General features: G+C 65.9%; 9 protein-coding genes across 9 annotated transcripts; 6 read left to right on the top strand and 3 right to left on the bottom strand.

The window, feature by feature from the left end:
- Window positions 1-171: 171 nt before the first annotated feature.
- On the bottom strand, window positions 172-2507 carry JCM10292_005998 (uncharacterized protein; the record flags this gene model as incomplete). Its single annotated transcript, XM_076651989.1, has 6 exons — window positions 172-958; window positions 1027-1547; window positions 1617-1806; window positions 1862-2175; window positions 2231-2398; window positions 2463-2507. The coding sequence occupies 6 exons, from the start codon at window positions 2505-2507 to the stop codon at window positions 172-174; spliced, it is 2025 nt and encodes a 674-aa protein (XP_076502439.1).
- A 546-nt stretch (window positions 2508-3053) lies between these two features.
- On the bottom strand, window positions 3054-4014 carry JCM10292_005997 (rhodanese-like domain-containing protein; the record flags this gene model as incomplete). The annotated part of the gene is made up of 5 exons (XM_076651988.1): window positions 3054-3120; window positions 3207-3330; window positions 3450-3545; window positions 3615-3630; window positions 3745-4014. The coding sequence occupies 5 exons, from the start codon at window positions 4012-4014 to the stop codon at window positions 3054-3056; spliced, it is 573 nt and encodes a 190-aa protein (XP_076502438.1).
- Window positions 4015-5042: 1028 nt separating this feature from the next.
- Window positions 5043-8701, top strand: JCM10292_005996 (ankyrin repeat domain-containing protein; the record flags this gene model as incomplete). The annotated part of the gene is made up of 4 exons (XM_076651987.1): window positions 5043-5310; window positions 5412-5618; window positions 5678-7879; window positions 7941-8701. The coding sequence occupies 4 exons, from the start codon at window positions 5043-5045 to the stop codon at window positions 8699-8701; spliced, it is 3438 nt and encodes a 1145-aa protein (XP_076502437.1).
- A 215-nt stretch (window positions 8702-8916) lies between these two features.
- On the top strand, window positions 8917-12827 carry JCM10292_005995 (uncharacterized protein; the record flags this gene model as incomplete). Its single annotated transcript, XM_076651986.1, has 10 exons — window positions 8917-10318; window positions 10378-10586; window positions 10647-10704; window positions 10765-11000; window positions 11060-11319; window positions 11378-11712; window positions 11783-11976; window positions 12046-12420; window positions 12507-12686; window positions 12768-12827. The coding sequence occupies 10 exons, from the start codon at window positions 8917-8919 to the stop codon at window positions 12825-12827; spliced, it is 3309 nt and encodes a 1102-aa protein (XP_076502436.1).
- Window positions 12828-13509: 682 nt separating this feature from the next.
- Window positions 13510-15432, top strand: JCM10292_005994 (uncharacterized protein; the record flags this gene model as incomplete). Its single annotated transcript, XM_076651985.1, has 2 exons — window positions 13510-13516; window positions 13940-15432. The coding sequence occupies 2 exons, from the start codon at window positions 13510-13512 to the stop codon at window positions 15430-15432; spliced, it is 1500 nt and encodes a 499-aa protein (XP_076502435.1).
- A 1086-nt stretch (window positions 15433-16518) lies between these two features.
- Window positions 16519-19280, top strand: JCM10292_005993 (uncharacterized protein; the record flags this gene model as incomplete). Its single annotated transcript, XM_076651984.1, has 16 exons — window positions 16519-16642; window positions 16747-16905; window positions 16977-17135; window positions 17213-17277; window positions 17360-17379; window positions 17482-17578; window positions 17661-17708; window positions 17844-17861; window positions 17942-17957; window positions 18014-18025; window positions 18100-18135; window positions 18206-18363; window positions 18472-18476; window positions 18574-18655; window positions 18723-19068; window positions 19123-19280. 16 exons carry the CDS (start codon window positions 16519-16521, stop codon window positions 19278-19280), a joined length of 1503 nt encoding a protein of 500 aa, XP_076502434.1.
- Window positions 19281-19681: 401 nt separating this feature from the next.
- Window positions 19682-23238, top strand: NIC96 (linker nucleoporin NIC96; the record flags this gene model as incomplete). Its single annotated transcript, XM_076651983.1, has 12 exons — window positions 19682-19848; window positions 20051-20168; window positions 20231-20458; window positions 20515-20685; window positions 20749-20951; window positions 21031-21175; window positions 21231-21743; window positions 21825-21948; window positions 22005-22258; window positions 22320-22781; window positions 22846-23097; window positions 23173-23238. The coding sequence occupies 12 exons, from the start codon at window positions 19682-19684 to the stop codon at window positions 23236-23238; spliced, it is 2703 nt and encodes a 900-aa protein (XP_076502433.1).
- A 501-nt stretch (window positions 23239-23739) lies between these two features.
- JCM10292_005991 (uncharacterized protein) lies at window positions 23740-24816 on the top strand (the record flags this gene model as incomplete). Its single annotated transcript, XM_076651982.1, has 6 exons — window positions 23740-23901; window positions 24042-24135; window positions 24196-24278; window positions 24340-24438; window positions 24535-24660; window positions 24748-24816. The coding sequence occupies 6 exons, from the start codon at window positions 23740-23742 to the stop codon at window positions 24814-24816; spliced, it is 633 nt and encodes a 210-aa protein (XP_076502432.1).
- A 260-nt stretch (window positions 24817-25076) lies between these two features.
- On the bottom strand, window positions 25077-26138 carry TMA20 (translation machinery-associated protein 20; the record flags this gene model as incomplete). The annotated part of the gene is made up of 4 exons (XM_076651981.1): window positions 25077-25293; window positions 25405-25480; window positions 25571-25668; window positions 25734-26138. Coding segments are annotated over 4 exons (796 nt in total), but the record flags the coding sequence as incomplete, so codon positions are not given.
- Between the last annotated feature and the right edge of the window lie 196 nt (window positions 26139-26334).

The raw sequence follows: 26334 nt of genomic DNA, 5'->3' as shown, positions 1-26334 counted from the left end.
CTTGAAAGAAGGGTCAAGTCGAGAACGCGCAGAAGCTGGTTTGGTGCACAACGACTTCGCGCTTTCCTGCAGCGCCTGTGCTGGGCGCCCTCCCTCCTTCTCTCAGAGACGCTTCTGCGGCTGCGGAAGAGTCTCGCTTTTGCAGCATCACAGAGCCAGAACCATCCCTGTCTACTGTGCTCTCGCATCTGCGATCTCTTCGTCGTCTCCTCCGAATGCGACGCTAGCCGCAACCCAGTCGTCCATCATGTCGTCGCGCACCGTCTCCTCCCACGTCGGTGGGGCCTCATGCACCGGGGCGGGCTCGTCGACGGGCGGTGGCGGTCCCGCTGGCGTGGCGGTTGAGCGCATCGTTCCAGGAGCGGCATTTGGCTCGCTCGAGACGGCAGACGAGCGTGAGCCTCGAGCTGCGCGGAGGAAACGCGACGCAAAGCTGCCTCGGCCGCCGCTGCGTTCGCTTGCCGCGGCCCGGTCCGTCGTTTCGGCGCCAGGTTGGCCTGAAGCGGCGCCCGACTCGTCACGGGCGGCGTACGACGGGGGCGGAAGTGCTGCGCCACTGTCTTGAGCAACTACAGGCTGCGCTCGAAGGGAATCCTTCGAGTCCGCAATAGTCGGCGTTGCGCCAGGCGTAGGCTCGTACGGCGGCAGCGGCGCGCCCGCAGTACCGCGTGCGCCGGCTGTGTAGCGGGGCGTCGTAGCTGATGCGGATGTCACCGGCACCGAAGACGACGAAGCGCTAGGCGTCCCGCCGTACAGCGCTGCGAGCGCAGGAAACCGAGCCGCGTCGACCTCGACCTGCGAGCCGCCGCCATCGGGACCGTTCGTGATGCTTGCAATTCCATTGACGCGTTGCACCGGGTCGGAGAGCGAGGCGGGGAGGTCGAGGCGTACGTCGGTGGCGCGGATCTCCTGCGCTGCGCTCTTGTCGGAGAAGCGGAACGAGGCGACGAGGTCGTACCTGCGCGAAGTATAGATAAGCAGGGAGCGCTGGGCACCAGACAGCTGTAGACGGCCGTTGAGACGTACCGGACCTCGATGTTGCAGCTCCTCACGCGCGGCAACAGCCCCTCTTGCCGCTGGTCCGAGCCCTCGTCTCGCATCTTCTCCTTGCCCTTCCCCTTCGTATCGCCTCTTTCGTCACCATTTGATGGCGTACGCGGTACCTCAATGCTCCCGTCGAAGTCGAGGAAGACCTCCTCGGCGCGGATGTTATCGCCCTCCGCGCCGCTAATGAATCGCAACTCGGTGACGACTTTCCTCTGTGTCGTGCGCATCTCGACGAGCGCCTCCTCGTGCTGGATCGGAGAGCGAAGAATCAACCCGGGTTTGGTTTCGACCGCGCGGAGCGTCGTCACGCGCAGGACGGTGAAGGTCGCGCTCAGGGGCTGTTCGGACTGGAGAGGGCGGACAAAGGCGTGGACTGGCTGCGGATGGGTGCCGAGCGAGACGCGAAAGGTGTACGCGAGAGAAGGCGGAGGGGTTGGAGTGTCGTGGGCAGGGCTGGAAGAGGACGACGGCGCGGAAGGCGTAGTGATGCGATGGATGAGCTGAAGGGCGAACGAAAAGACCTCAGCCCGAGCCATCGGTTTTGAGCAGCTTCAGGAGCATAGTCGTACCTTCAAGCTGTCGAGCATGTAGCCGTCCTCGAGCGGCTGGTCCAGCAGAGCGAGGCGCGCGATCCTGCCGGCGGTGCTCACGCTCAAGTCCGGCTTGAGCGTGCTCTTCTGGCCCACGGTCTCGGCGATGAAGCTGCTGTGAGCGAATGGCGGTTCCATTCGCGGCGTGACCTTGAACGGGACACAGAGTCTGTCGAACAATGCGTGAGCAGGAGAGTGGGAGCGTCCAAAGAAGGTGAACGCACTGATAGTCGGGCCCGCCGTCCTTCCTCTGGCGCTTCTCATACGTCTTGATCGTCCCGCTCCACCCGAGCGGCTCTTCGATCATCCCCCTGCCCTCGAGCACGACCTCGTACCGCACCCTGGCGACCCCGTTCTCGTCCTCCCACGAGCGCGGCAGGGCGTCTTCCCCGCTGCATGCGCACAGCGGGGCGTCGGGCAGTCGAAGGGTGAAAGGCAGCGGGCTCGTGAACGAGATGTCGAGGAACGTGTTGCCGAGGAGGGGAAACACGCTCGGGCGGGAAGAAAGGAAGACGTGCGAGTTGGCGTGCGAGGCGGGCTGCGGGCTCTTGCGACGTCAGTCACGGATCCGAGGGGATCAGAGCGCAATGTACCTCGAGAATCTCGGTCGTCCCGCGCAGGTACGCCGTGAGCTCGAACGGCTGCAGTCGTTCGGGGATCTCGGCGCGGAAGGTGACGAGGGTCCCGGGCGTGTACGCGGCGCCGGGGTTGACAGGCGGCCAAACCCTGACTTTGATCCAGTCTGCGGCGTGCACCTCGGCCTGCAAACGTTCAAGACCGGTGAGCGCGGCGCAGGCGAGGGGAAAGGGGGAGAGAGAGACGCACGGCCTTGTCCCACTCGTCGAACTCGTCCTTCTTGACCCAGTGCATTCCGAGCGTCGACCGAAGCGTGCACTGAGCAGTTCGCAACGCCTGGACTGCCCCCACGAGCTGGTTTCGCCCAAAGCAGGACGAGGTGGGGCCCTTTGAGCTGATGAAGCTGTCGAGAGGAGGCGGAGCGTGCCGGGAGGACTCTGACAGTCCCAGTCGGGCAGAGAGCTTCGTATACAGCGACAGCGGCCGCCGCTGGCCCTGCCGAGTCGGTGGGATGAGCGGATAAGCATCGGACCCGCTCGTCCGGGTCGAGCCGAGCGACGGGGCAGCCATACGGTACCGGAGCCGCGTTACAGCGAAGTCAAACAGGAGCTAAGAATGGGCGTCGGAGACTATATGGATTGTCCTCGGCGCCTCTTGCTGTGATGCTCATTGACAGTCGGATGCGGACAGCTTTCGGTTCCCGGAGAAATGAAGCAGCGTCGGCGGGATCAAGTTACAGGAACGGCTCTGAGGGCTATCAGGGGGTTGGAGCTACCCCATTCGGAACGTTGGGTCGAGACAGGCGGGCTTGGAGAGGAAAGCAAGGGCGGGGCGACGAGCCTAGTCGTCCTGGTTGTTGCCCTCGCGCGCGACCCAGTCGTTGTAGCTGCCCTCGTAGTTCCGTGCGCTGTCGACGCAATACCGACGTAGATCAGCTATGTCCCGAAGCTACCGCAGCAGACCGAGCCGAAACGCTCAGGACCCGTGACGCACAGCTTGAACCCCTGGCTGCGCGCGAGGTCGACGGCCGTCTGGGCGCGCACGCCGGCTTTGCAGTAGAAGATCATTGGCTGGTTCTTGGTCGGCTTGCGGAAGCCGTGGACGCGCGTAAAGTCGCCTGCAAATGGGGGAAGGCGGAGCGAGTCAACATCGACACAACTCTCTTGTACTCAGCGGGAGTGCATGAGAGCAGCACTACCGGGGAGAAAGCGGGGCGTCCGAAGCTGGCACACTCACCCTCGTCCATGGACAGGCTCTTCTCGAACGACGAGAGCGGGAGGTTGACGCTCGAAGGGATCGAGCCGAGCGCGACCTCTTCGGGCTCGCGGACGTCTGTGGTGCGCATAGGTCAGAGGAGGCATTCTCGGCGGCACAGCGCAGCAGGACGGAGCAGCGACGCACCGATGAGGAGGATCTTCTGCTCGTCGGCAAGGGGACAACGCATCAGCATGCTTCAACACGCTCCAGCCATACATTCTGCCGCGAAGGCAGGGAAGTACGAGCAAAGCAAGGAGAGGCCGAGGCGACGCACGTCCGAGGGGCTCTGCGTGAGGGGCTTGAGTTCGTCGTACGAGACCTTTGCGCCCTGAGTCCAGCGCTTGTCGTTCGGGACGGGGTTGTAGCGGTCTGCGCGGGGTGCGGTCGTGGCGATCGCACGGAGAGGCAGTGCGCCTGCGAGGCGGGACGAGAGGGCGAGCGGAAGCGGGGACGAGGTGGGGCGGGCGAGGGCGGGCGCGGCGCACACGCGGAGGGAGCGCGCGGCGGTGGTGGCAGTGCGGGCAGCGGTGCGAGTCAGGCTCATCGTGAACGTCAACAGCAAGGACTGTGCTGGAACGAGGAAGGCGGAGCAGACAGAGCGTCGTCGGGAACATCCTCGCCCTCGTCTTGCTCGCGCCACTCGCTCTTGCAGCCACGAGCTGGCGTGGTGTGTCTACAGATCGTGCTACAGAAGCCCACTGCCAGTCCTCCCGCTCTCACTCGCTGTTTCCGCTCCGCTGCTCCTCGTCAACCCGCTTCGCACTGATGAAAGCCTCTCGCACGGTAACTGCTCGCGAGAGGTCCGCAAAGCGCCTTGACGCACATGAGAGACTCTCTTCTCGCTCGTCAAGCCTGAGCCAGGCATCAGGTGGCAGTGAGGCGCGCCCTCGAGCGCCTCGAGCGCGACGACCCTCTCTCTCACGGCTTCTTGCGGCTGCACACGGTCTTTGCGAGCGATGTCGCCGACTCTCATGTATACGCTGCCTCGGACTGTCCTCACATGAATCGCCAGAGCGCCCACGGTGCGATGCAAGGGTCCACTGTGAGGCCCTCCACCCTTGAGCCTGCTCAAATGCGCATTCGTCGCCGTCGCATTGCTCCGTCGAGCTTTGCAAGAGCACCTCAGACTCGACCTGCTATTTGACAGGGCTGGCGTGCTGAGCCCTTACCCGTCCGACGCGTCGCTCGCAGTGCATCTTCTCGTCGATCGCGTCGCTGCTGGTGCTCCACTCCGGTCGCTTCGGCATGCACTCGGTCGCGCCGTGGTCGCTCAACTCGCCGTCGCACATCACGGCAGCACCGCTGGGTACTGCGTGGGTGCACTCACCCTCTGTCTGCACCGAGGAGACACTGCCCCGAGCGTCATCCCGCGCACGTGCAAGGCTCGCAGCGATCGCCATCGCCTCGCCCTCTCCGCCGCTTCGGACCCGCCCGCACCCGCGACGCTCAGCGCGCCTGCGGCTCTGCACGCCCTAGCGGCACGATCTGACCCGCCGTACGAGCTCTACGCAACACACACCCACACCACGCCGACTCCTCCTCCCTCCCCACCCCGCTCTCCCACCCCGGCGCATGTCGACCGCCGCGCCGGGCCTCCCGTCCTCAAGCGGCCCTATCAGCACACGACCGCGCACACACTCGCTCTCGTCGACCGCCTCGTCCCACGCGCACGCGCCCGCGAGCCCCTCGTCCGCCTCGACCGGGTCGGCGCCCGGCGCCACGAGGCCGAGGGCGTGGTCGCGCGGCGGGGCGGCCCTGACGCGCCAGGAGGCTCGCTTGGGCATCACGACCGACTACAGGGACTTGAGCTTGCACTCGGCCGCGGCCAACGGCAACGTCGGTGGGTTGTTGTTCCCGCCTGCCCGCCCAACGCTCAGCCTCAAACGGACTTGGCGACTTCAAGCTAGGTTCGAGCGCTGACATCTTCTTTCACGCCCACAGGACTCGTGCAGTATGCGCTCTCGCACGGCCAGCCCGTCAACTCGATATTGAACGGCGTCCTCCCGCTGCACGCGGCTGCCTCATCCGGCAATGACAGCGTCGTCCGCATGCTCATTGAGGCGGGCGCCGATGTTAACAGTCCGAGGTTGTCGAGGAGGTACACTCGCGAAGGAAGCAAGTCGAGCGGGATCTCGGTCGGAACGCAGGGTGCGCATCCCGGCTCATTGTGCGGCATCGCAGCGTCCTTGCTCACCTCGCCTGCACAGGTTCGACTCCGCTGCACTTCGCCGCCGCCAACGGCCACCTTCCCATCTTGCGGCTCCTCCTCTCTTACGGCGCTGACCCGCGCCTGCCCGAGAAGCACGGCATCCTCCCGGCCGACATGGCGCACACCAACGGGCACCACTCGGCCGCTTCCCTCCTGCGCACGTACGCCGCGCAGCTCGACGAAGCTGAGGCCGATGCGTCCGACGCCGCAAGCCTCGCGAGCCACGGCGCGCGCACGCCGAGCGTGCGCAGCCTCAGCCTCCGGAGCAGCGCCGGCTCGGCCGCGCGCCTCGGCGTGCACCCGCAGCGCTCGTTCGACGCGCTCGCGACCAAGCTCGTGCACGCACGCGACCACCCCGCCGCGGCCGCGCCGCTCCATGCGCTCGGGCTCAAGTCGAGCTCGTCGATCCACTCGCTGGCGAGCCTGAAGAGCGCCGCGAGCGGAGGCGCGGCGGCATCGGGAGGGGGCTCGGCGTCTCCCGCTGCGAGCGCAAGCAACATCGCGCTTGGCGCTGTTCAGGCCAGGCCAGGCTCGCCCGGTGCGGCTGGAGGCGGCGTCGTACGGAGGGTCTCTCTGCCGGCGCGCAAGGTGACCCCGCCAAGTGGCGCCGGCGGAAGTGGCAGCTCGGCGCGCCGCCCGAGCCTGCCGAGCGTGTGGGAAAAGGCGGCGCATCCTGGCACGGCTCTGCGGCAGGCCTTTAGCCGCAGCGGAACCGGCTCGTCTGCGGGCAAGAAACGCGCCGCGGCTGCCGCCGCCGCTGCTGGGCGGAGCACGACGAGCTTGCTCAGCGACGACGCCGCCGTGCAGGAGGAGGAGGAGCAGGGCGACTTGACGGCGAGCGAGGTCGACGACGAAGAAGGCGCCGAGCGAGCGGAACTGCGCCGCAGCTTGGAGGTGCACCGACCGCTGCGGCAGGACTCGTTCCAGGCGAGTGACCGGGCGATGGCGACCATCGAGGACCGAGCAGACGGCGAGGAAGACGACGAAGAGGACGGCGACCAGGTGCCGACGCCTGTCCAGACCCGCGCGCCGCTGCTTCCGCTTCCCGCGTCTGCTGCACCGCCGCCAACAACGTCAAGCGCGTCGACCGCGACGCTTGCACGCGCCGCCTCGCACCACTTTTACCGCCCTCGCCAGAGCAGCCAGCTCTCGAAGAGCTCCTTCTCGGACGACCGCCGTCCCAGCCTCGACTCGAACGACGGCGACGCGCCCAGCGTCTTCCACGACGACGCGAGTCCGCCGCCGACCGTCGTCTCGTCTCCGCCGACCTCGCCAAAGCGGCCCCGGGCTGTGTCGAATCCGCAGTCGGACGGCCGGTCGCCGCTCCTGCAGCAGGTGCAGCTTCAGCAGCAGCAACAGCAGCACTTGCAGCAGCTCCAGCAGCAGTACCGCTCTCGCGAGGACAGCGCTGGTGCAGTCAGTACCGCGTCGTCGCGGCCCTCGACAGCCGGCGCCCTTGCTGATGGCGAGTTCTCGTCGTCGACCGAGAACGACGACAGCGGCGGGTCGGGCGTAGCCCGCTCCTCGCGCGTCCCACCGCCCGCCGACGTCCGGCGCGCGTTTGCAGCACCTGCCGATGTTCAGCATGCGCACAACCGTGCGCGGAGCAACTCGGCCTCGACCGACGCATCGTCGGCCTTCTCCCATGCCGGCGCCCGCTTCACCTCGTCGTCGCCAGGCTCGACGCATTCTGGCCCGACGCTCTCGACGTACTCGTATGCGCCGTCGAGCAGCAGCACCGCACCCACGAGCATCGCGCCGAGCTTGCCGGGCGGACGCAGCGCGCCTACGCGAGCCCGCACAGGCGACTCATCGGGCGTGACGGCCGTCCCGCTCGTCGCCAAGCCGCAGTACCTCTCGCCCGTGTACGAGCGCGCGACGACGCTCCCGCCGTCGGCGCCGCCGCAGCCGCCGCACGATGAGCCGCAGACCCGCGCGCAGGCGCGGTCGCGCGTACAGAAGGCCGAGCGCGAGCTGCTCAGTTTGACGACGGCGGGCTTGAGTGCGAGTCCGGGTACCGAGGCGGGCTCGGCGCGCTCGGGCGCGTCGTCGAGCAAGAGCTTGAAGGAGCAGCTTGCGGCGTATGGGAGGAGCTTGAAGGCCGAGCGGGAGTTTGTGGAGCGCGAGGAGCGCGAGAAGGAGCGCGGCAAGGCGAGGCACCAGCGGTACACGTTCGAGACGATCGGGAAGAGCTCGGCAGGTGTGTCTCTGCCTGTCTTCGTTTACTCCCGAACACTGCTGATCTACTTCGCCCTGAATAGCCACCTCGTCGCCCGGTCGGGCCTCGTCTCTTTCCGTCACACCTACACCGTCAGCGCCGACTTGGCGGGCCATCCCGACAGTCGACCGCCTTGTCCCGCCGCCCTCCTCGCACCGCAGCGCCTCTCCTGCTGCGGCGAGTGCGAGTTCGGGCACGCCACGGCGCCGCCTGTCGCGCGAGCGTGACTCGGCCCCTTTGTCGACGACGAAGACCACACCGCCGGGCAGGACCGATCATCCCCACCACCACCACCATCACCACGCCCCAAGTTCGCTCGTGCGCGCTTCCTCGCCGACATCCACACGATCCGAGTCTGGAAGAAGCAGCACGGCGTCGACATCGGCAGCGGCCGCAGCGCCACCCGTCTACGGCCAAGGACCAGGCGGCGTGTCGTTCGTCGGCGTGCAGGCGCCGTCGACATCGAGCGCTTCCGGCCCTGGCGCCGCCCACTCGCATGCGCACTCGCACTCTCACGGGCACGGTCACGGACACTCGCACGGGCACGGGCACGCGCCGACGCGCGCAAGCCGGAGCGACAAGTCGCACTCGGACCGAGGCGGCGGGGGTGCGGTCTCTACGCGGGACCAGGTCGAGGAGGAGCGGCGCGAGAAGGAGCGCAGGGAGCAGCTGCTGCCGCGAGCGGTGCGGACGGTGCCGGCTGGCGGCGGGAAGAAGGGGTTCCGGAAGTGGTTTGGCGGCGGAGGAGGAGGAGCAGGAGGGGGAGGGACGGGGTCGGGGGCAGAGTCGGCGGATGGCAAGTAAGTAGACCCGACTGCGCGGTAATGCTAGACTTTGCTCTCTCTCTCTCTACACGCGCTCTCTTCACGCGGAAGCAAGGGCGGGCCGGGTCTCGGCCCTTTCGCCGCGCGGCGGGACGATCGACGATCGTTTCCGCGCAAGCTCGTGTCTCCCGCTTCGCTCTCCCGGGCGGCGCTGGTCCTGGTCTGCGTGCTCGCGCGAGCTGTGTGGACTCCTGCATGGCGCTCCCGCCGGCGCTGGCCGCGTTTGAGCAGCTCGCCGTCGTCTCGTTCGACTCGTCCTCGCTGCGGCTCACCAGCTGCACGCAGGCCGCACGGGCGCTCCTCGGGTTCGACGCTGTGCACAGTGACGACGACAGAGTCTCGGCAGAACTCGTGCTCGCTACGGGAGCGCCGGTGCAAGGTGCCGGGGACGACCGGGATGCGGACGTCAGGTCGAAGCTGCACGACCTGGCGCGCAGGACGAGCGAGCTGCAGTGGGGAGACTCGCTCGTGCTCGAGTACTGGGCGCACAGGGGCGGATGCCGCACCCTAGAGCGCGCAGACGTCCTCGTCTCGCTGTCGGCTTCGTCCTCGTCCTCGTCGCCAGCACCCGCACACGCCGCCTTTTCGATTCTCTTCCTCCGCTCGGCATCGACCGCGACCGACGCCTCTTCCTTCCAAAGCTCGGCGGACTCGCGCCACGACTCGCGCTCGCCCCGTTCCCTCTTCCGCTCGGCATCCGACATCCCTGCACCTTCCACCAGGACCCTCGACCTGCCTTCGCCGCCTCTGTCTGCACGGAGTCTTGCTGCTAGCTCGTCAGCGAGCACCCAGCATTCCGTCGCCAGCGACTCCACCTCGTCCGGCTCGAGTTCGTCCACCCGGCGGACAAAACGGGTCGTGACAGGCGACGAGCGGGCCAAGATCCCGCTCAACGCCGACTTGACGAGTATGCTCCAGCATGCCACGCGCGGACTCAGGGCCCACCCCGCCGGCTCGTCATACGCACCGCGCTCGCCCTCGATCAGCTCCGCCTACTCTACCGAAACCGACTCGTCCTCAGTGCCGGCAGGAGCGCCCGTATCTCCTCCCTGGGGAGTCAATGACACTCAGTCACACGCGCACACCCCGCCCGCCTCGACCTCTGCTTCCGCAGACGCTTCGGCCGCTCGCGCCCGCCTCCCCCCTCCGATACGCGACCTCATCGACCGCCGCCCCTCTCTCGATGCGTCGATTCTCGACCTTTCGGCACGTCTCGAGAGAAACGCTGGAACGGCTCGCCCGCGCATGCCCGACGCTGACGACGCGCATTCCGGTCCACCGTCATCGGCTGGCGACGATACCCCGCCGAGTCGGCCCGACATGCCGGCCTCGCGCGTCTCTGGGGGCTCGGTCGCCTCGGCCGCGAGTCTTGCGGGCTCAGCGGGGCAGCACCCGGCCGCTGCAAACGCGAGCGAGGCGAATGCGCGCGACGTGCGCCTACCGCTCACGCTTACGCAGCTCACCAACATCATCGAGGTCATGCCGCAAATGGCCTTCATAGCCGACAATGTAGGCCAGGTGCAGTGGCTCAACGCTGCGTGGTTCCGCTACACGGGGCAGGACCCGTCCTACAACCTGAGCTTCGCCGAGTGGGCTGGTGCGTCTCTCGCCACGAGCGAGAAGGAGTCGCCTTCTGACCGGGCCTTCCGTGCGCAGCCATGTTCCACCCCGATGACCTGCAAGAAGTGCTCCCGATCTACCTCGGTGCCGTGCAGGCAGGCACCGACTTCTCGTTCGAGTACCGCGTCAAGGGCGCGGATGGCCAGCTCCGGTGGCACGTCTGCCAGGGCCGTCCGTGGCGCAACGAGGCCGGCGAGATCGAGAGCTGGTACGGCAACATCATGAACGTCGACGACTTGATCCGGGTGCGTTTGATGCGCTTCCAGAGTGCGACATCTGCTGAATTGTAGTCCGTCCTCTCGCAGAACCGCCACGACGCGCTTCTCATCAAGGAGCGAACAAAAGCCGTTCTCGAGGGCTCTGGTCTGTCTTCTCCTCGAACCCCGCTCTTTCCGATGACCTCGCCTGACCTTTGTTTTGTAGAGCTCACGCTCCTCACAATCGACCCAAACTACCGCATCACCTTCTTTGAAGGCCGGATACCGCCTTTCACCCTCAAGGGCGACCCGCCCTCGATTGTTGGCGAGTACCTCGAGGATTTGTGCGCCAACGAGGACCTGAAAGCCGCCGTGCGTCGCATCATGGAGGGCGAAGAGACGGTCGCGACACTGCAGACCAAGACGATCGACGACAAAGGCACTCTGCACCACCGCTATCGCGTGCGTACTTCTTTCACGCGGTCCGTCGCACTTAGGCCTCACACTTAGCCACCACACAGCTCGTCCCCCTGCGCGGAGACCCTGCCATCCCTTCGACGCACCCCGACGCTCGCGCCATCACGGGCTGCATCCTCGTCGGTGTGGACGTCACCGAGCGCGTCGTTGCCGAGAACGCGCTCGAAAAGAGCCGTCGCGAGTCGGCGGACCTCGCCGCGGCCGAGCTCGCGGCGCGCGAGGCGAACCGCCTCAAGACCGAGTTCTTGACGACCATCAGCCACGAGATCCGTACGCCCATCGCCGGAATCCTCGGCATCTGCGAGTGCGTGTGCTGCTGCCCCTTCACTCACTTCTTGAGACTGATGACTGGCCTCCTGCAGGCTGCTCCTCGCGGACTCGGGCCGACTGAGCGAGGACCAGCGCACCCTTGTCGAAAAGGCTGTCCGCAGCGGCGAGATCCTCCTCGACCTCGTCGGCGCCGTTCTCGACGTGCGCAAAGTCGAAACAGGCGAACTCACGCTCGAGGCGGCGCCCTTCTCGCTTGCCGACGCCCTCATGGACGCGAGGTTGTTTTCGGTTATCGCCCAGAAGAAGGGTCTCGAATTTGTCGAGGATTTCGGAGAGACGTATGAGGGGACGTTGCTCGGCGACCGGCTCCGGCTGCGCCAGGTCCTCGTCAACGCGCTCGGCAACAGCGTCAAGTTCACTCGCGAGGGTGCGCATCGCTCGAACCTTCTGGCGTTCGGAGACCACTTGATTGACTCTCGTTTATTTCCGGCTCTCAGGCAGCGTGACTTTGCGATGCCATCAGCTGTTCGAGGACGACTCGCGCGTCGTAATTCGCTTCGTCGTCGACGACACGGGCGTCGGCATCGGTGCCGATGTCTTGCCGACCCTCTTCCGCCCGTTCAAGCAGGCGAGTGCGGGTACGGCGAGGGAGTACGGCGGCTCCGGTCTCGGCTTGACCATTGCCAAGAACGTGCGTATTCGCTTTGCCACTGCCCATCATCGCTTACTGGCTTGCATTGACATCCTCGTCTCCCCGCAGCTTGTCGAGCTGATGGGCGGCACGATCGGCCTCACCTCGCAGCTGGGCAAGGGCTCACGCATGACCATCACGATCCCGTTCACCAAGGCGCCGCTGAGCGACGTCGTCGACTTTGTCGGCACTGTGCGCCCACTCTTGCCCGGAGACACGGCTGGCGCGTCTGAGGTGCAGCAGTTCGAGCGCGGCGTCGAGCGCGAGCGCAAGACGCGCAGGCCCGAGGACGTGCGCATCCTCCTCGCCGAAGACAACGAGCTCATCCGCGAGATCGTCACGCGCACGCTCCGCAAGGCGAGGTTCGTCGTCGACGCAGTCGAGGACGGTCGCCGCTGCATCGAGCAGGTGCAGAAGGAGGACTACAACGTCGTTCTCATGGACGTGCGTTCTCATTCACTCATCGATGCTGGATCCTTTTTCCGAGAACTGACGAAAATTGCTGCGCACGCCGGTTCTCACGCTCGCAGGGCCAGATGCCCGGCATGGACGGCTACGAAGCCACCAAGACGCTGCGCGCCTCGCACGACGCGCGCATCCGCAACCTGCGTATCATCGCCCTCACGGCATCGGCCATCGCCGGCGACCGCGAGCGCTGCATCGAGAGCGGCATGAACTCGTACCTCGCGAAACCGGTCCGGGCCAAAGAGGTGCGTAGAGCGCGATGACTTGCTCTGACGGGGCTTCCTTACATCAATCGAGGCTGACAGTGTCGCTCATCGTCCCCACAGCTCGAAGCGGCAATCTGGAAGCAGGTCGAGCTCGCCGAGCAGCGCGATGCGACTGCTTGATCCGTCTCCTCTCTCGCTAATCTTCGCCCATGTATGTATCGCCGCGACGCGTCTACCCACCGTTACCTCGTACTGTCGCACCCTTGCATACCCATATAAATTGCTCTCCCCATTGTGTGCATGCGCTAGACTCCGTGTTGTAGTCCTCGCCGCTCCCCTGCTTCCGCGTAGAAGCCTGCTCCCCAAAGACTCCCTATAGCGTGCAACGCGCATCCAGTCTGATGAGATCCGTCGTTTGAGCAAGAGTGAGTGCATAGAAGCTATCTCGTGGGTGAGGGGAGTCTCGCAGTTCGAGGTGGTATTGTCTTGCTCTTAAGACTTTGGCACGTTCACTGCCTCCCCGACCTTCGCTCCTTTCGACACACGGTCTGCGTCGACTGCAAGCGTGCAACGGCACCTCGAGCCTGTTCCCGCCTGCCGTCGCCCCCCTTTCGACCTGTTCGCAGTTGCGACTTCGGCATCCTTTCTCGATCCGCCGCGACGCTTCGTCAGCCGCACGAGGGCGGTTGAGCCAGATCTCAGTGGAGCAGAGCTACCTGGCCCACCCTCAGCGCGCACCTGGCACCCGCTTTGACGCCCGCTCTGCCTGCAACTCGCCCTCTTGGACAGCCTCTCTCGCAGGCGCCTCTACGACCGCTGCGCTCGCTCAGACTGCGCCGGATAAACTTGCGGGAGCAGCAACATGTCTTGTGAGTGCCTCACGTCATCTTATGCGGCCTTGCGAGGTGTTTGCGGGTCAAGCGGAGGCGATGTTGCCCGGAGCCAGAGGCTGGGCGGAGCTCGCTCGTCTCGCACGTCGACCAGGGCTGCTTGCGGGGCGGCAGACGCGTCCAGACCTCTATGCGAACCCGTGCAGGGGCCGCTGCCAGTCTCGGAGACGCTTGAGCGCGAGTCGCCTTTCGAAGAGCATTATGGCGAGGCGACGGTGATCGAGGGCTTGCGAGGCGACGAGGGCCCGCGAGACAAGCTCGGCGTGTCCTGCAGCTTGCTTGGAGTTATCACGAGCGGCGCGCGGGTCACAGACTCGGGTCGTTCGACTCGCCGCGACTCGCAGCACCTCTTCCCGTCACGCAAACAACCGAGCCCAGGCTGATCCTCTTCGACTGCGGCAGCCGCGACCGACTCGGGCACACCGGCGCCCAACATCGCGCCTGCCACCCAGATCATCCCCTCGATCGGGCTCGATGGCAAGCCGACCACCCCCGCCGCTCCCTCGATCGACAACGGGGGCGACCACTTCCCGACGGGCGCAGCCGTCATGGTCGCCATCGTCGCCGCCATCGCCGCCGTCTTCATCGGCTACAAGCTGTACAGCTGGGCTCATCGTCGATGGCGGGCTCCGGACGACGCAGATGAGCCGCCTGAACTGGAAACGCGCGGGCTCAAAAGCCCCATCAGCCCGAGCTTCGCGACCCTGCCGAGCCAAATGAGCTTGGCGTACAATGGGAGGTCGATGAGCGGGTTCGACATGGGGCGCGGGCGGCAGGAGAGCTGGGGCGGCGACTCGTGGGCCGCGAGCGAGAAGGGCGAGTTCTCACCACCGTTCGCCGGCTCGCCGAACCCGCCCGGCTCGCCTCGAGACGGCTCTCCGGGCTCGGCGAACGGCTCGCGCGCGTCGCTGAATGCGTTCCCGACTTCCGGCTCGCGGGCCTCTTTCAGCGGGACGATGATGGGCATGCCTCGCCGCTCGTTCTACTCCTCCTCTGCCTCCGGCTCGCAGCTCCTCCACACTCGCGCGGCCTCGACCTTCTCCGTCTCGTCGCCCGGCCTCGCTGGCTCGGCGACCGTGCGCGACTTTCCCTCCGGCAACCGCATCTCGGGCGCGCCGCACAACCCGCACTCGCGCATCGAGGTCATCCCGCCTTCACCGCTCGCTCCGCCGCCCGGCACCGTCATTGCGACGGACAAGAGCACGCTCGATTTTGCCCCGAGCAGCGGAATCGGGCTTGGCGGCGCGAGCACGAACGACGAGTGGTTCGCCGCAACGCAGGTGGCGCAGGCGGGCGACGTCGAAGAGCGCTTGAACCCGGCGTTCGACGGGTCCTATGCGCCGCAGCAACTGCAGCAGGGAGGCTACTACACTCACCCGCAGCACGACCCTTACCACCAGCAACACTCGTTCCCTCCCTCGACTCCGTCCTCTTCGTCTTCCTCCCGCCGCACCTCGTCCTCTGTGCCGCGCTCAGCCGCCGCTGCATTGGGCTCGCAACCGTCCAAGCCACGCTCGCACCCGCAATTGCGCGCACAGGCTCAACAGTCGCAGCATCCGGTCGGGCCCCCTCGCTCCGCCTCGGCGTCGACGAGCGCCAACTCGAGCGACTCGAATCTCTCGTCGGGCTCGGTCGCTTCTTTCGCACCTCCCGTGCCGTCCGCCTCTGCCCCTCATCCTCCTCACCCTCACCCTCAACACGCCGCACGCGCTCCGCCTTCGCTGAAAGTCCGCACGTCGTCTCTAGCGGGTCCGGCAAACGTCATCGTCGCTTCGCCTGTGCAAGAAGAGGAGCCCAAGAGCCCGCTCGAGAAGCTGCAGATGCGCGCCGAGCGGGAGGCGAGGGGGCTCAGTTTGGACAGCTTGGGGCGAGACGAGCACGAACAGAGTCGGTAGAGGGTGCGTGCTTCCATCACCCGTGTCTTCGTGTGATCTGAGCTCACATTACAGGAAGGATGCAGCTCGGCGGCCCTGTCGCAACGTCGGTCGCGCCGCCCTCTTCGCCTTTCAGACGGACAACAGACACTTTCCCCTACCGGCCTCGCACGCCGGGACACAGCCGTTTTTTTCGCATCCTTCGGTCATCCCGCCTCACGGAATTACGCCCTCTTCGATCCAGCTCGCATCCACTTTGTAGAGATCGCCCCATCCTTTCCTCGTTCACACGCTTCACGTCCCCCTTCCCGCTCTTTCGCCTTCTGACTCCTGTTCAGCTTGTCGCCGTCTTCCTCACGCAACACGAGTCCCTCGACATCCTCACACTCGTCCTCTTCCTCTCGCCTACCCTTCTTCGCTCCTTTCGCCCACTTCCTCTTGACCCTCTCCCTTACATTCGTGTCTCGCTAGACTTTGTGCAGACGATTGTGACACGGAGCTGCGCTGTTGCAGCAGGATCCCTTCGTGTGGGCGGGTCAGCGCGCGGATGAGAGCGCTTCTTCTTTCGCGTCGCAGCTGCTTCCGCCTCCCCTTGTTTCTCGCTTCCGCCTGCCTTCAGTGTGCTCGCCTCGGATAATCGTCGAGCTCGCTTGGTCTGCAGTGCCTGTTGCGGCGGCTTTGCATGGCGACGTCTGCGCTTCGACCCTCTCCTCCCTCTCCTGCGTCTCGTTTCGCCGCGGCGGCCTCTGGCTTTGCGTGACGCACTTGCCAGCTGCGCACACGGCAGAGACTCGCGCAGACAGACGTCGAGACTCGGCCGGCTCCAGGCGAAAAGCGCGCAGGGAGGACCGAGCGGCTCCCGCTGTTCCCAACGGCTCGCTCTCCGCCGACTCGCCCCGCTCGCCCGCTCTTTCTCCTTCCTCTCGCTCGACTCGCGCAGCAGAGACCAAGACGCTGGTCGTCTCTCGCCTGCTCGAGCCCCGCACTAGCAGCTTTACTCGCGCTCCGCTCCCTCGCCCTCCCTTTCGCTTTCCGTCTCCTGTCTCCCGCCACTCGCCCACTTCCCTGCACTCTCCTCGCTTCGATCGCTCGACTGGCCGGCCCAGCATGCTCTCCACTACTCGCATCCTCGTGTGCGCCGCCGCCTTCGCGCTCGTCGTGTCCGCTTCGCTCGGCGGTGCCGTCAGCCCTCACAGCGACAACGTCTCGCTCACGAAGCGCGGTTCGGATAGTGCGTATTCGTCATGTCTAGTCTCGTGATGACCTGCGCGAGCGGTGGGGGCGAGCGACTCACCAGGAAGCGGCACTGACAGCCTCTGTTCCGCACTCCTGCAGGCCACTCGCTCCTCGCTCGCCAGCGCGGCGGCGGCCGTCGCGGTCGCGGCTCGTTCGGCGGTGGCGGCTTCGGCAACCCGTTCAACCGCGACGTGGGCCGCGCGCCGCAGGTCACCGACAACAAGCTCAACCCCGGCAACACGGACGGCCAGAACCAGGGTGCGCCCGGTGACATCGCTCGCTCGTTCTTCGTCGCTTGAGCTGACGCAACCGTGCTTCCCATGCTGCAGGTGCGGACGAGCAGGGCACGGGCAACGAGAATGTCAACCAGACGTCGGGCCTTCCCGCCAACATCGTCGACACGGGCGACCCGCAGCGCAATCTCTTCCTCGACCCGAGCCAGATCGCGGTTGGACTCGCGAACGACGGCCAGGACGTGCCCGCTGCGAGTGAGTCCGCCTTCGCTGTTTGATCGCGCTCAAGTCTGAAGGGGTCCGACACTCACAGAATTTCCACTTTTTCACAGACCAGGTCGCTTCCGCCACGAGCACCAATAACTTCATCAACAGTTGCTTGCTCCGCACCGACCTCGTGCGTGCTCGTCCCCGCTCGGCTCGCTCACTTTCGCTTCGGTATCGTTGACCTTCTCAACTTGCTATCGGGCCTGCTGCAGCCGCTCACGAACGGCAACCAGTGCGTCGATCGCTGTCGATTCCGACAGCCCGTTCGGCTGCGTGCTGGCGGTCCGAGAAGGCTTCGAGCGTCGCTCATCTTTTCTCCATCTCTCGCACTCAGGGTGACCGGCGGCTCGTGCAACGCCGTCCCGATGGGCGTCATCGCGGCGCAGAACCGCATGCCGTCGAGCAAGTTTGTCAGCCCGAAGAACCTCGAGGTACGTGCGCGCGAGCCCCTCTACCCCGACGCGTCGCAAGCGGGGACGAAGCTGACCTTCGCGACACGGCCGTTTTGCTCAGGTCATTCCGCCGAATCAGGACTTTACGATTCAGATGGCGATCAACAACGTGGGTCGGCGAGCTCTTCCACGGACTGGGCGAGCCGTTCCCCGAGATGCAGACAGGAAGCTGACCCGCGTGCATCTCCCATTCTCCTGCTCCTTGCATCGCTCGCCATGCTCTCGCTCGCTCAACACTCGCAAGCTCGAGACTGGCAACTTTGTACGTGCTGCATGTTTGTCTCACATCTCTGGCCCTCGGGATTGACTGACCTTGCGCTCGCAACCCGCTCTACGCCGCAGGTCAACGCGCAGCAGAGTGCGTTCGTTACGCACCTCGTCTGCTTCGCACGACCTGACATCTGTCCGTGACAGACTACTACTCGGGTATGCAAAGTCGGGGAGGAGCTCTCTTCGCGACTTCTCCTGACCGCGACGCTTGGCGGCGTCTTCGCTCGCAGCTCCGCAGGCCACGAATGCGCAGGGCATCATCGTCGGTACGTCGAAATCTGTGCGTATCGAGCGGCACCGGCTGACGCCCTCCCGAGCGCTGCTCGTGTTGCGCAGGTCACTCGCACGTTGTCGTCGAGCAGATCGATTCGCTCACCTCGACGCAAGTCACCGACCCGACCCAGTTCGCCTTCTTCCAAGGCTTGAACCTCGCCGCCGTCAACGGCATTCTCAGCGCGACCGTCTCGGGTGGTCTCCCTGAGGGCGTTTACAGGGTGCGTTCCCGCTTCGCGCCAGCGCTGACCCTGGCGGCGTCACGTTCTAGACCTGCACGCCTGCACGGCGGCTGTAGAAGATGCTGACGCCCCTTTTGACGCGCGCAGATGAGGTTAGTGGACTCTTCTTCGCTATGGTCGCTTCCGCTTCCCTTCCGCTTCGACTTCATCGTGTCGAGGTCTCACCGTGGCCTCGCGCAAACCGCACAGTTCGATCAACAGCGCTTCGAATCATCAGCCTGCGCTCGTTGGTGTCGCTCAGCGTGGCTCTCTCGACGACGCCATCTACTTCGCGAGTCGGCCGATCTTTCGCCTCGATTTAACCGTAATTGACCTCGCTCCCTCACTTCTTTCCGCAGATCGCCTCGAACGATCCGAACGCTCTTCAGGCGGCGCTCGGTCTCGAAAATGCTGCCGGCGCGAACAACGCTGGCTCGGACGCCGCCGCTGGCCAGGGCCAGGCCCAGCAGAACGGCGCGGCCGATTCGCAGCAGCAGGGTGCCGGAGCGGGCAACGAGCAGGCGCAGCAGCAGGACAATCAGCAGCAGGAGGGTGTTGACACGGCTGGCGCCACGGATGCGGCTTCGAATGCGGCGACGAGCTCGGCGAGTGCGGCTGGCGCGACCACGTCGTCGTCGTCGGCGGCTGCTTCGACCGGCGGCGCGCAGCAGCAGCAGCAACAGCGCGGAAGCGGACGCAGGTTCGGTGCGTCAGCCCCCTTACACTAGCGAACGATCGACTAAAGCATCGGGTGCGCAGGCGGCGGGCGCAACCGCTTCGGCGGGCGCAGCCTCGAGGAGAAGCGCTTCGTCGCGATTCCGCGCAGCAGTGGCGAGCACGAGCAGTCGCGCCGCAGCACGACGCCCGAGTCGCGGCTCGAGAAGAGGCTCGAGGCGCTCCTCGCCGCGCAGCAGTAGCGCCGTTGGCGTGCGAGACGAGGCGAAGTGGTGCTGTTCCTGCGCATGACCTCCCAGTTCCTTGACAAGCTGTACCGCCACTCGTACCTGTGCGTGTTGGTAGACGGAGCAGGTCTCTGCTGCAACGTTGCGCGGCATGCTGGCGAAGTTGTTTCGGGGGAGGAGAGGGGAGAGACGAGAATGCGAGGAGTCGAGGCAATGTAGGCAAGCGTAGCGGCAGCAGGCCTGTGCAAGTCAGCAGTCCCACGACTGTACGAGCTCGGCAAGAAGTCAGATGTGGTCGGGACGCAAGAGTTTCGTCGTCGTCGTCGTCGTTCACTGACGGCGGGTGTGCTGCTCTCTACGCTCACCGCCTCGGCTGTCCGCTCTTCCGGGCCCGTACAAGCGCGCAGAACACGGCCATGAGCTCCCTCGCCGCGCTGCTCGAGCAGTCGAAGCGGCTCGCGCACCAGGTGCAGACGTCGGGCGTCGACCTCCCCGCCATCCAGCTCGGGCTCGACCAGATCGAAAGCCAGAGCCGCAGGATTGCTGGACGCAGCTTGAAGGAGGCGGGTCAGACGGGCAACGCGTGCGTCCTGGCTCACTCGCGAGCGAGACGGCAGCGACGAGCAGCACGGGCAGGTCGAGGCGATGAGCACCGCAGCAGCCTCGAGCGGGGCTGCCGAGGCGCTCTGCCAGCCACTTGATCGCCATGCTGCTCCTGTGGGCCTTGCGCCAGGCTCCGGCGGGCGTCGTCGCGGCGTTGACTGACCCTCTCGTCCTTGCGGCAGGGCGTACCTCCTCGCGTCGGGCGGAGTCAACGCAGACCAGCTCTCGTCCAACATCAACTCGGTCAACCTCGCAGGCACCTTTGAGCCCCTCGTCCCGCTCTCCGACACCGATGTCGAGGTACGCTCGCCCTCTCGAGACTTGTTCCAGCACTCCCAACTGACCTTGATCGCTGGACGCAGGGCTACATCCGCCACACCCACGAGCAGGCCATCATCTCGGCCATCGAGGAAGGCCGCCGCGCGACGACCGCCGACTTCTACCGCTCGCTCGACCAGAAGATGCGCCGCGACTGGGAGCGCCAGAAGGACAAGATGTTCGAGGAGCTCGGGCGCCACCAGCCCCTCGCCGGACCGAGCACCGAGACGCCCCGTCGTGGCGGCGCGAGCTCGAGCAGCTTTGAGCGCGGCGTACGTCTCCTCCCTGCATCCGCACGCGATTCGAGCTGACGGGCCGAGTCGCCCAGTCCCCCGCCACGCCCCTTCCCTCGTCTTCCGGCTCGCTCCAGATGCACTCCAAGATGATGCGCTACGACCGCGTCATCCGCCGCCTCAACGACTTTCGCAAGGAGGGCTTTGCGTTCGGCCTTGTTTCCGCGCTGGGCGAGGCGAGCGTCGCGACTTCGGCGGGCGATTCGGTGCGTTCGGCGACTTCTTCGATCGATCTTGATGGATCCGAGAGGCTGACATCGCAATTACAGCGCTCGGCGCAGACCACCGAGACTTGGCGCCTCCTCTCGCACCTTGTGCAGGAGCGCGACGTCCTCCACGGCGAGTTCCAGCGCGCCGCCCTCCAGGAGCGCGAGTACGCCCAGGCGTACCTCTTTGCCGACGCCGAGAGCCAGGACGCCGTCGAGCTGAGGAGGAAGGTCGGCGAGGGCGCACGGGGTTACCTCGAGGAGCAGTGCGTCCGCCGTCCGCACTTCAGCCTTCATTTTGCCCTGTTGCGACCAGTGCTGATGTCGAATGCGTGGTGGATGCAGATTCCTTGCATACGTCGAGAAGACGCTCGCATCGCGCCCGGCAGAAGCGTCGCTCGGCGGCGTTCCGTCAATCCAGAACAAGATCCGCGCCTTCCTCAACGTCAAGTACCAGAAGAACGGGCAGTGGGCCAACCCGGCTCTCGAGGTGTGCTCGGACTGGTCGTGCGAGTCGGTCCGTTGCTCACGCTGCGCCTCTGCAGATCGCCAACAACACGCCGGTGTGGGCGCGCATCTACTACCTCTTGCGCTCAGGCCACGCCAAGGAGGCGCTCGCCTTCGCGACCGAAAACGAGGCGGCGATCCAGAAGCTCGAAAAGAGCTTTGTGCCCTACTTCAAGGCCTGGCTTGACTCGCCCGACCGCCGCCTGCCCAAGCTCCTCCGCGACCGCTTCCTCGCCGAGTACAACCAGCGCATCCGTTACCTGACCGACACGAGCGACCCGTACAAGCACGCGCTGTACAAGCTCATCGGGCGCGTCGAGATCTCGCGCCGTAACGTGCCCGGCGTGACGCAGACGACCGAGGACTGGCTCTGGTTCCAGCTGAGCCTCGTGCGCGAGACCGAGGGCGCCGGCGAGGCGCCGCACGAGAAGTACGGCCTGCGCGACCTCGCCGCCGTCCTGCGCAAGTTTGGCGAGGCCCACTTTGACCCGAAGGGCACGCGGCCGCTGCTCTACTTCCAGGTCCTGCTCTTGAGCGGGCAGTTCGAACGGGTGCGTTGGGTCGAGCTGTGTGTCGGGTTTAGCGCCTGCGCGAAGGCTGACTCCGCTCCGTTGCTCGGGCACGCTTCACAGGCCGTCGCGTTTCTTCAGCAACACTCGCACTATCAGGCAGATGCGGTACACTTTGCCATTGCTCTCGCCTACTACGGTCTTCTGCGCGTTCCGCCACGATCCAACACCGCTGACGTCGAGCTTCGTGAGTCTCTTACTCGCCGTCCCATGTGCCGCAATACTGACCGCGCGCAATCGCAGTCGTCGACGCCAACACCGACACTCCCTCGCTCTCCTTTGCCCGCCTCCTACACCGCTACACCCGCCTCTTCGTCCAGTCCGACGCGGCCGAGGCGCTCCAGTACCTGTACCTCATCTGCCTCAACGCCGACCTCCCCGCACCGCGCGGCGACGAGCAGGTCGCGCTCGCACACGAGTATGTGCGCGAGCTCGTCATGGAGACGAGGCAGTACAGCGAGCTGCTTGGCGACGTGCGCAACGACGGGACCAAGGTGGTGCGTCTGCGCGTATCCTTCCCTGTCGCGTCGCACGCACTGACGCCATATGCCTCCGCAGCCGGGTCAGATCGAGCGCGACCTCAAGTTGCTGCACCTCGCCGACTCGCGCGCGTACCTGCTCGGCATCGTCAAGTCGGCCGCTGAGCGCGCCGACCTCGAGCAGCGCTTCAGCGAGGCGATCTTGCTGTACAACCTCGCAGAAGAATACGACGCCGTCATCGCCGTGCTCAATGTCGAGCTCGGCAACTCGCTGTCGAAGCCCGCCGGCGCCGCCTCGTCCCTGTCGGGAGCGGCCTCGCGCGGCGGCTTCTTTGCCGACGGCTCGCGCGGCACGGTCGGGATGGCGGCGGGGCAGGAGGACGTCGCGCTGGTGGCGCGGAGCATCCTCGAGCACTACGACCGCGCGGCGGGCATGGGCGGCAAGGTCAGCCGCAAGCGCCGCGAGACGTGCGAGGTGCTGATGCGCCTCAAGGAGGCCATGACGCTGTACGAGCAGGGCAAGCTCGAGCAGGCGCTGCAGGTGCGCTGCGTGTGTGCTTTAGTGTCGCGATGCAGAGCTGATGGGTCTGTGTGCGCCGGCGCAGACGATCGAGTCGACCAACCTGATCCCGCTGCACTCGGACCTGGTGCACCTGATCCGCGCGGCCGAGGACCTGTCGTCGGTCGACGACGCGATCGTGCGCAACCTCGACGTGGTGCTCGTCGCGACGATGACGGTGCTGTACAAGCTGCACCAGCAGCTCAAGGAGAGCCCGTACGGCGGCGACCAGAGCCGGCAGCAGCGCATGCACGAGCTGCGCGCCAAGGCGCGGAGCCTGATGACCTTTGCGGGCATGGTGCGTCTCGAGTTCCGTTTCAGGCTGTCTATGTCGTGCTGACGGGGCTGCGGGGCTATCTGGCGACGCGCGCAGCTGCGGTACCGGTTGACGAGCGAGACGTACAGCCAGTTGACTCGGCTCGATGTCTTCCTGCACTAGACTGGGGACGCGTGCAAGCTGAAATGCAGCTATCAGAGCTTATCGTCTCTGTCATGCGGTCGAGAGACGGGAGGGGTTGTCCAGGAGGGGCGTAGTTGCGGGCTCCTGGCTCGACTGTTGCTGTAGATCGCTCTGCCTTGTCGCACGTGCCCTGCACTGCGTTATCGGACTCTGCCAGTGGCCGTGAGCGCGCGGTCGGCCGTGGCAGGCGGCGGCCCGCCCGTCGCCCGCTCGTCGCTCGGGTCACGCGCGATCGCTCGCCCGCTTCGTTCGTGCGCTCCACCGCTCGACTGTGTGAGCCCGTTGGTGCTTGTCCAGCTCCCGTGCATCTCTCTGTGAGCCTCTCGTGCAAGTCCCGCCCCTCGCGCTGCTCCTGACGGCCGTCCCCGTGTCCCGCCCCCACTTCGTTGCCCGACATCGCCGCGCTCTCGCCCGCAACAGCTTGAATCGACTTGTTCTTCCTGCCACTCCCACACGAACCTCTTCAGCCACCTCCCCGCCATGTCGATCCACGTCGTCTCGCACCCGCTCGTCCAGGCCAAGCTCTCCGAGCTGCGCGACAAGCGCACGTCGTCGCACCGCTTCCGCGCCCTCGTAAAGGAGCTCACCACCATCCTCGGCATCGAGGCCACCCGCGACGTGCAGCTGCAGGACGTGCCCGGCGTGCGTCCCCCTCCCCTCGCTCTCCGCTATCTCTCGAGCGTTATCTCGCAGGACGGGTCGCACTGCCAGCGCTGCAGAGCCTCTCGCAGAAGCGAGAGCTCACGGAGGATCTCTCGCTGACTGCTCGTGGGCACCCGCAGCTCGAGAGCCCCATCGCCCCGTACACGGGCAAGGCTGTCGCGCCCAGAGTCGGTCTCTCGCCCATCCTCCGCGCAGGAATCGGCATGACGGACCGTGCGTGCACTCAACCCAATGCACGGCCGGGTGAAAGCTGACAGAGAGTGACGCCTGCAGCGTTCCTCGACCTCTTCCCCGAAGCTTCTGTCTTCTACCTCGGCCTCTTCCGCGAAAAGGTCTCGCTCCAGCCCGTCGAATACGTGCGTCGTGCTCGCCTGGTACTCGATCGAAGCAAGGGCTGACCATGAGGGAGGCTCGCAGTACCAGAAGCTCCCGAAGAATGTGACGGTCGACACGCTGTACCTCCTCGACCCGCTCGTGGCAACCGGCGGGACCGCAAGCGCCGCCATCTCCATCCTTGTGAGTTGTGTATCTCACTGTGCTAGCGCGCGCCAGTATGCGCGCCCTGGCGACTGCCGATGGGACCTCAACTCACGCTTCCGCGTCCGCGCGCAGCTCGACTGGGGCCTCGACATCTCTCAGATCAAGCTCGTCTCAATTCTCGGCTCCAAGCCCGGGCTGCAAAAAGTGGCCGACGAGCACCCGGGGCTGCAGATCTATGCGTGCGCGGTCGACGAGCAGGTGCGTGCGGTTTCCGCTGCGTACGGGCTGCGCTTGGCTCAGAAAAGCCGCTCAAGTACTGACGACCGTCTGCGTTACTGCGCACAGCTCACGGAGGACGGCTACGTCGTGCCCGGGTTGGGCGACTCGGGTGACCGGTCTTTCGGGACCGTCTAGTTGGACGGGAGGACCGAAGCGATATTTTCCGATGTCGATACCCTGCAGTTGCACTAGATTCAGATTCGCAGCCTCGGGGCCGTGCAGAGCGATCTTTGACTCCGTCTGGACACAAAGTCGAGGAGGTGAGAGGCGGTAAAGAGCATACCGCCAGCAAAGGGATCGAGAACAAGCGAAGGCAGTCTCTCCAGCGTCTGCGGATGCATCGTTGATGTTACAGCTACACATTCTGGACCTGCGCCCCTAAGCGCGCACCCGCTCTACAGCCGGTCGACCTTCCACAGATCGTCACCGAGGAAGGCAATGTTTTCGACGCCAATGTTCTTGTTGACGCTGCGGATCTCGTCCGTGCTCATCGTCAAGAGGCCGATCGCGAGCGCGTTCTCCTTGCCGTACGCGTGTACGGCGACGGGCGTCCCTTTGGGGATGTTGTGCGAGGAAGGGGGGAGGTAGCCGGTTGCGGAGGTCATGCCGGGGCTGCGGAAGGTGGGGTCGTGTGAGCGAGTTTGGTCGACTTGACCTTTGACGAGCTGGTGGCGCGACTGTGCAGAGCCGTCACGGGCACGCAGGAGACTGTCGCCGACTCACCACATGATGTTGGCGCCCGAGAGGACAAACTTGATCGCGCCGCGGTCGACGCCGACTCGCGGGAGCATGTCAGGGACTGTGCGCACGCAGAAGGTCGCGTCAGAACGGGCTGGTAGCGCATGGAAGCGCGAGAACTCTGCATGAGCGAACGTGAGAATGGACGCACAGCGGTGGAGGAGGCGGAGGGTCGGGTAGAAGGGGCCGTCAAAGTGCTGGTAGAAGATGGGCTCGCCGTGCACGGTGTAGATCGAGATGTGGTCTCGGCTGCGAGGATCATGAGCGGGTGAGTGTGCGAAGGGCGAGACGAGGGAAGAGGACCCGAGACGGACCACTTTACGAGCGAGAGCGTCTCCTTCTTGGGCCAGATGAGGTCGAGGACAGTGAGGGCGCCGCTGTCTTCTGCCGCAGCTGCGCCCTCGTCGTCGTCGTCGTGGTCGTCGCCCCTGCGGCCCTTCTTGCCGCCCTTTTGTGCGCCGCCGCCCTTGCCGCCCTTCTTGCCGCCCTTGCCCTTCTTGCCGCCCGCGCGTCCGCCGTCGTCCTCGTCGTCGTCGTCGGCGGCTTCCGCTGCAGGGGTCTGCGGCGCGGGTTCGGGTGCATCGGCGGGGGCAGCGGCGGGGGCAGGCGAGGCCGGGTGCGAGAGGAAGGGGATCTGGTCGACGAGCTTTGCGCGGATCTGTCGCTGGGCGGACGACTTCATGGGGGCATTGCCTGCGATGTGCTCCTTGGGCTGGAAGCTGCGCGGGCGTGAGATCGAGGAGGAGGGACGAGGAGGACAAGACGAGGCGGGGGGGGGGGGGGGGCGGGGGGTGGCGTGGGGGCGGTTGGGGGGGAGCGACGACGACGAGACGGACGAGAGGGGGCGCGAGGGGCGGGGGTGCATGCGGGGGGGCGGCGGCTGGGGAGGGCGCGCGTGGGGGGGCGGGGCAGGGC

This window comes from Rhodotorula paludigena (assembly GCF_050403205.1).
Source record: "Rhodotorula paludigena JCM10292 DNA, Rt_paludigena_JCM10292v1_ctg62, whole genome shotgun sequence".
Taxonomy (NCBI): domain Eukaryota; kingdom Fungi; phylum Basidiomycota; class Microbotryomycetes; order Sporidiobolales; family Sporidiobolaceae; genus Rhodotorula; species Rhodotorula paludigena.
Note: the sequence above shows the minus strand (reverse complement) of the source record. Positions and strands in the feature narration are given on the sequence as shown.